Below are 8,100 nucleotides of genomic sequence, written 5' to 3' on the forward strand. Positions count from 1 at the left end.
TCCCATTATACACAGCACCCCGACCCGAGTCCTGCTGAGTCATGGGAGACTTCTCAGCACTTTGACTGACTTTTCGGCTGGGCCTTTTTTTTTTTTTTTTTTTTAACAAATCTGCGTTGAGCGCAAATAATGCCAGTGTCCTTAAAAATCCTAAGCTCCGCGCCAAAACCTGACATGCCCTCATCGTTTATACAAATAACGAACGATGTTAGAACAAACCAAAAAGCAGACTGTTCATTGTGAAATATAAGACCCCAGCATCATTAAGCCAGTAGAACAGTTTATAATATTCTGATAACTCGTCTCCCTCTTGGTCGTTAGGAATAGAGAGCAGGACTAAATGACGAATTTCTGTGTATCTATTCCGTGTCCTACTTTTCTCCCACGAGCTCGTAATTTTCTTGACTTCCTTCCTCCTCGTCTCTTTCTCCATCCGCCCGCCTGTAATTTCATGCCACCCAGATGTTTTCTCTTTGGCATCTCTGGAAAATTGATCTACACAATAATCAGCTTTTCTTGTTTTTGGACTGAAAGCTGTGAAATGGAAATTGTTATGAATGGAAAAAAATCTTTGCTTCAGCTCCAAAAAAAAATCAAAGCAAACCAACACATTTAATAAATTATCATCACTGGGGTAACATTTAATATTTGTAGCTCTGTATCAAACAAGTTCACTGAACTGTGGTGTGAAATAGAATAAACTGCTGAAAACTGCAGCATCATTCTTCACCAGTTATTAAGTTCCCGTGCATTAGTTTACACCAGTCATCTACCTTCGATTCTTCTTCCTCCCTCCTATGCCCAATAAGATTCATTACTGGTGATACTGAGCTTCCAAACATGGAGACATTAGCATATGATACTGTGCAGTGTGTAAAACGAGTTGCTGTGACCACAGTGTGAGAACGAGCAGCCTGAGCCGCGGTGGGTCCAGTCTGAGTCCGTGCAGCTAACTAACAGGAGCTTGTTAACACGCGTCTCCGTACTGATTGGCTGACTGTGACAGACTGTAGCTGTGATTATGTCTTTGGCCGCGGCGCTGCTGTTCTGACAGCGCAGACACGCAGATTTTAATTGGTGGCCAAGCTGTGCCCGGACACAGCTGGAAACAGCTGGAATTTGTTCTGTGGCGACGAGTTCTGTGCAGGTGAAAGAACTCCTGGTGCACGGCCTCATTTTACTGGCAGTTAATTTGTAGAATAAATCCTGGTTTCACATCCCCTGCAGATGTCCCTTTTCAGTGAGTAGTGCCACCAATCCATTTTCTATATCCTCCATTATCGCAGAGTTTATCCATCCATCCATATCGCCTACATTTCTGTTCTTCCTACAAAATATCTTGCTGACCTCCACCCTTTTACACAGTCCCATCCATCTATAATCTATAAATCGTATGTACATCCAAGCTATCCAGAAAGACCACTTTCATATTGCCATGTATCATGTATGTATCCATCCCTCCACCCATCTGTTTGTTTTTCCTCCATTTTTCTCATCCCTCTGCTCACATAAACCTCTATTCGCCCGCTGCAATTATTTTCCCTGCATCTGCGAAACTATGTTTCCACCCAGTGTGTGATTTGTTCCAACTTAGTGGAAGCTGAGCAGCTTATACAATCCCTGGTCTGCGCTCACATTACACTCTGAGTCCATAGGAACCAACTGGGATGACTGGCATTCATTTGCGTGATAGACAATGGTTGCATATCCCCAGCAAACTGATGTGTGCTTTCTGTAGAAGGAACCTTGTGCTAAACTCCATTTCTCTCCTCAGCTCTCTTTCACTCACCTGTCAGCAGTCTTTCCTCTTTCCCCCGTTCTTCCCCTCATCCATCCCACCCTCAGTCTTCTCCCTCCATCTCATCTTGTACCTATGTTTTTATACTGGCACAGCAGCAGGTTCTTGAAAGTCTTCTTGAATGTGGCGTTGCACAGTGCGTAACAAGCCGGGTTGATGGTGGAGTTGACGTAGCACAGCCAGTAGCCGATCGCCCACACGGTGTCGGGGACGCAGGACTGGCAGAAGGTGGAGATCAGCACCATCACGTTGTATGGCGTCCATGTGATGATGAAAGCCAGCAGGATGGCAAAGATAGTCTTGGTCACCTTTTAGAGAAGGAGAGGAAGAGTGAGGAGAACAGAACAAAGACTTAATTTCACTCCAGGGGTGTGAATCTATTTGCGGATAAGTCCAAAATAAATTTGTTGGCGGTAGTTAATCAATGAGTGGGCACTGTGCCTGACGTCTTACAGTCTATTATTGTTATTATCATTCACTTAACACACTGCTTCTCTCCACCTTGTAGAATAATCTCCTCAGCCAGCTACAAAGGGAATGGTTAATGATGTGATTAACGTCTTTGAAGCTGATGTTGCTCATTCTCTTTCTTGTCATTGATCAGTTTCTTCTCTGCTGGTGAAGACGCACAGAACACAGTGGTGCACAGCCCTGTGTGGTCCATTAACTCTCTGAAAACACCTGAAGAGATGCTTCCTTCAGGCTCTATACGTGATACCCTTTGAAGTTATTGTAACTCCCAAGATGTGCTCATGTAAAAAGATGCGATATGATTTGAAGATCGGATAGAGGAGAGGAACGGGCGTGTTTAAAGTGAGCAATCAGAGGAGGGGAGCATCAGCCACTATCCTTGGATGATTGAAACCAAGGTAAATGGTGGAGGAGGTGCGACAAATATAAATATACAATAATAATGCTTATTCTGCGGGCGATGGCTGCATCATCAATAAACCAGTGAGGTGCTGGTGAGGGCAGGGTGGAGGCTGCTTGTTCACATTCATCTCTTCTGTCTCGATGCATTCTCGCTGTCTGGATCTGCAGATTTCTGTTGTACATATTCATAACATTTAGAAAAACTGCCAAAGTCTCCCTCCAGCAGCCGCTCAACAAGTTGACTCTTTTTGAAGTAGAACGCTTCAATTTATTCAAGGCAAAGTTAAATATGCCAAGTGACTCTCACAGCCTTTTGACTTTTGCAGAAACACTAAGTGAATGCTCATTAATTGTTATTGGTGGGACTGTGTATTTAAAATGCAGATGGTGGAATTCTCATAAAACGGGACATTTTTTAATGAATGCAGGAAGTTTAAAGTCGGTTCCAAGACTTGTCCGGGATAATGATTAAGATTGTTGATTTAGTAAAATCCCCAAAAAATAAAAATATCCTCTCTCGCTGCTGAGGATTTGAATTCGACCCGTGGAGACTTTCAAAACATGGCCAGTGAGCCAGAAGGAAGTTTCATGAATGTCTAAAACAAGGGGGGGGGGGAAGTGGTTGAGGATGCATGCTGTTGTTTTAAAGTCTCAGTGGAACGTTTGTCAATTTGAGTCGTAATTAAGTGGAATGACTGCAACTAGTCTCAGGAACCAGCTGCTTTGTGCGATCCACAGTCGGGTGGGCCGGGTCCCACCTGTACAGCAGCAGCATATGCTGCCATGCAGGGACGCTCCTCTCAGCTGTCTCTGTTCTAATGATGAATGACATCACTCTGCCTGTCTGTCTGATCAGTAAAGATGGAACCTGAGTACCGCTGCAGGCCGCGTCCATCATCCACTCGTCAGACTTTAGAGGAACACGAGTTCTATTTTTAGGGATCGTTTGAATTAAACAGAGGAAACTCGTGAATTAAAGCCACAGCAATACAAACAATAAAAGTACATTAGTGTGTCTGTCACGAACATACTTTCTTCTCTCTGGCGGCCATCTGTCTTTTCCTCTTCACTTGGCTTCGGGCGATGCTGGCAAACTTTCTGGCCACGGTGCGAGGCCGGCTGATCGGGATGGAGTGCCTCTCGGCGCCCTCTACAGGCGGGCAGATCTCAATGGCCGTGATGCACTCGTCCCCAGCCTGCTTGGTCACGATCTTGATCTTCGACCACCGCGAGCTGACGCTCATTTTGGCCGTCGAAGGATTGGTTGTTGTCGTGGCAACCGGGCTGGGATTTGTTGCAGCCTGTGAGGAGAATAATGTTTTATGACCATGACTCATGGATTTAAACTTTGAACAACATGTGCACCTCAACTAAAATCTATAATCCTTTATCAGAGAGAGAACTGCAGCACATGGGGTTATTTTTTTTTGTCAATATTTAATCTTCGTTTCATTACTGTTAACAAAAACGACACGTTCCCCCCATAACTGAAGTTAATACTGTCAGAGGTGAAAGTATACTCTAAAACTCTTTGTTGTAAATACTTGTATAAACCAGTAGTAAAATCTAAATCAGCACAGTTGACACAATATATAACTTCGATCAGAAAGGATCTAGATGACAGACTATGGTCAGATCTAAATACATGACATGTCCGAATTTAGCTTCACCGACCTCAGATATCACTTTCATGTGGGCGTTGTCTTTCGGTTCTGTCGGGGGGATGAAAGCTGTGGACGAATCATTGGAGCTCTCTTTTTCCTCCTGAATGAATCAATACATATATTGATTGATTAGCCACAGCTTAAACATTGTAAATACTGGTAGGTTCCCAGTGAAGAACAAACCGAAGCAGGGATGTTGTGAGTCAGCACCTGTGTGAGGCCTGGACTGGGTTGTGTCCCCGGGTGTGGCTGAGCAGCCTGCGGCTCCTCCACCCGCCCGTTCTTCACGACCTCCACCGCGGTGGTGGTGGATTCCAGGCTGAGTTTGGGAGTAGAGCGGGGACTTGCCTGAGGACTGGTCTCGTTGTTGTTGTTCTGCTTCAACAGGTGACTCTTTATCAAACTGGGAGCCCTGGGAAAACAAAAATCATGACACTGAGCAAAGAACAGATTTTTTTTGTCTGCTCAAATCCCCTGCATGCTATGGATTTCTCTGCACGTGCCAAAGACACTGGCCGTTATGTTCTAGTATGATGCACACATATGAGTATGAACATTATGTAATACATTAATATTTTATCTGCACATATTATGGAAATTCATTGTGCAGGAAACAGTATATTTAATTAATGATGATAGAATGGATGACATTTCCTTTACATGGATATAAACTGTAGCACACAAACAGTCAAACATAAGAGCACAGAAATAAAATCATTTCAAACAATGGTTAATCAACCAATCACGTGTGCAGAAGCAATCAATATAAATAAGTATAAACACACACACACACACACACACACACACACACACACACACACACACACACACACACACACACACACACAGCACTCACTGCCTCGAGCAGTCAGTCACTATGTCCTCCAACAATCTGCACCTATAGAACTGAATCTCTGGAGAATGGACTCCAGTATATTTTGGATTGTCAGCACCTTTTTTGAGTTGGAGTAAATATATTCTTGTTTTTTACTGCTCACATGTCTATCTCCCTGTGTTCAGCACATTCAGTCCGGCCATTCCTTAAAATATAACCGAGGCTGATACTGTAGTTAACTATGTAGATCATTATAATATTATGTAGGAGCAGTTTAATAAGTTTATGTGGACATTTTAGCTAATTTCTCTCCTCAAAAACAATGAGTCATAATCAGATTCCCTTGTATCCAAAGTCAGTGTTAGAAATCTCTGGAGAAAACAAATTTCCCTTCCTTGGAAAGAATAAAACATAAGAAGCTACATAAGGAAAATGTGATTCCATATGCTATCTGCCATATTTTCTGAATATTTTGGTCACTGGTGACAAGATTCAATTCCTTCGAAGCTCTTACTTTATTCCCTTCTTCTCTTTCTTCTCTGGTTTGTGTTTGGAGACCCTGCTCCTGGAGGCCAGGGAGATGTGGATGTACAGGACAGTCATGATGATGACGGGAAGGTAGAACGCGGCTATCGCGGTCCCAAACGTCACTGCCGGGTTAGAGAGGAACTGTGGAAACAGAGGAAGGAGAGAAATGCCTCAGTCACCAAGTCATGGGAAGGCAGGGCAATGCAGATACAGGTCCGAAGCTTTATCAGAAGGATGGAAACATAAACGTGTGATGCACCGTACCTGAATGTAACACTCTCCAGGGGGCACCGTCCGTTGTCCAGCGATAAACTGCCAGAACAAGATGGCGGGAGCCCACAAGATGAACGACAGAATCCACGCCGCTGCGATCATCAGCCCCGCCATCTTAGTGGTCCTTCTCGCCGGGTACGTGAGGGGTTTGGTCACGCAGAAGTAGCGATCGAAGCTGATGATCAACAAATTCATCACGGAGGCATTTGACACGACGTAGTCTAAAGCCAGCCACAGGTCGCAGACCACCGGCCCAAGTGGCCAGTAGCCGACGATCATGTAGACCGTGTACAAGTTCATGCTGAACGCGCCGATGATCAGGTCAGCACAGGCTAACGAAAACAAGAAGTAGTTATTGACAGTTTGCAGGTGGCGGTTCACTTTGATGGACAGCATGACCAGAATGTTTCCAGTGACGGTCACGAAGCTCAGAGATCCCGTCACCAAGGCGATGAAGAACATCTCCAGAGCCTTGTATGGACTTCCTGCCCCCAGTCCATTGTCCACCGGAGAACATGATGATGAGTCATTGGTGGACACGTTGCACGTTGCGTTGGAGAACAGGTCAGCTGATTGGTTGACCGATGACCCTGAGAGAAGGAGAGACAGAAGAAGAGGATAGACTTAGTACATTTTCATTCTAACTCCAAAACTACCTCTTTCTATATTGGAAGGTATATGCAAAGGAGCATGTGAATGCACAGTAAGCATTGGATTTAGATTTACCGGCATTTGTGGGAAATTATCTGACTTTATAGTTTGATTTGATCTTCTGATCACGGCTAAAAAGAATGAAGTGAAGCCTGTGAGCTCAGTCGAATTTAGTTTGCCACTGTAATTGCTGCTCAACAAATGTATGAGGAGAAAACCTGACGGTGCGAGGTCACTGGTCTGAATCCAGTTTGGAATCCTGAGTGTTTCACGGTCCTCTCTCCTCATCACGACTGCTGGACTTCAAAATATGTTTTATATTTTAACAGGGTGTTTGGCCGCCAGTGGTGACGGTACTTATTTACTGTCTGCCTTCAGTGGCTGGATTTTTCCAGATCAAATGCTCCATGAATACCTCAGACTTTCAGGGCTGAATTCTGGTAGATAAAATGGACAAGTGATTGTGCACAATCGGTCAATGTTGTATTCATTATGTCTCTGCACATCAAGGTAAGGCGGCTGCATTTGTACAGCACATTTCATTCCATCTGATTTAACAAAGGGCAGTGGGAATGGAAAAGAGTTTAGCCTTGATTTCAAAGACGTGGCAGACATCAGGTTTTTCTGTGGATGTTGTGACTCCAGGTTTACTTTGGCCTCTGGAGACAGAAGACTTTCTCGTGCACGATCTGGAAGGTCTCATACATAACCAACATGAAATTTTATGAATTGATTCTTAGCGCTGACTTTTTAAATTGTTTGTTTTCTGTCTTCCCCAAATCAACGAGTTGTTTAATCAAATATAATCCTGGCACACGAGGAGATATGAACCTGCTCTTCCACTTCAGGCATTTGCTGATACTTTGCCAGTTTGTTTGCCTCAGTCACCGTCTGTGTAGGTTTTTGTTCTGTTGCTCATTTAACAGTATTTACAGTCGTGTTGTTTTGCCGGGAGCAGTTAGGTGGTGAATATAAAAAAACAACTAATTGTGAATCTGCTTTAATTCAAATGTATTTATATTAATCAAGCAGCTTAGTCGTGACTCACGGGCCCTCATCAGTTTAATGGTATGAAGTGTTGGCAATTGCATATGTTTGCATAGTATTTGATTGGAAACACTCCCGGCTTCGTATTGAGGAGGAACCTGCCTATATGAATATACATGATTATAATATTATCAGTCAGTGGCTGAGATGAAATGCTCAACTCATTCTAACACATCACGCTAATCAAATCTATTCGTATGCGCTTTCATGGCCGGCACCACTTCAAAGCACGACGCATATACTCGCAATTAATGCACAGCCCCCGTCCAATCTGCACTGTTGTTGAAAGTCAGTGTATGGTTCTTTTTTAACAAGATGCTGAGTCAACATAGTCTTTCAGTTGATATGCAAACTCATTTTAACAGGGAGAGACTGGCTGCCTCTGATAACATTCACTGGGTGGATTAAGTGAAGAAACAAATGCTGCAGAA

At 43.8% G+C, this 8,100-nt stretch overlaps 1 protein-coding gene across 1 annotated transcript; it reads right to left on the minus strand.

The window, feature by feature from the left end:
- Positions 1-1,860: 1,860 nt before the first annotated feature.
- On the minus strand, positions 1,861-6,559 carry chrm4a (cholinergic receptor, muscarinic 4a). Its single transcript, XM_061067193.1, has 6 exons — positions 5,963-6,559; positions 5,685-5,839; positions 4,546-4,747; positions 4,346-4,435; positions 3,703-3,972; positions 1,861-2,106 (listed from the first exon to the last, which is right to left on the minus strand). Exons 1-6 carry the CDS (start codon positions 6,431-6,433, stop codon positions 1,861-1,863), a joined length of 1,434 nt encoding a protein of 477 aa, XP_060923176.1. The 5' UTR covers positions 6,434-6,559.
- Positions 6,560-8,100: the final 1,541 nt, after the last annotated feature.

The sequence above is a fragment of the Limanda limanda genome, chromosome 23, assembly GCF_963576545.1.
Source record: "Limanda limanda chromosome 23, fLimLim1.1, whole genome shotgun sequence".
Classification (NCBI taxonomy): domain Eukaryota; kingdom Metazoa; phylum Chordata; class Actinopteri; order Pleuronectiformes; family Pleuronectidae; genus Limanda; species Limanda limanda.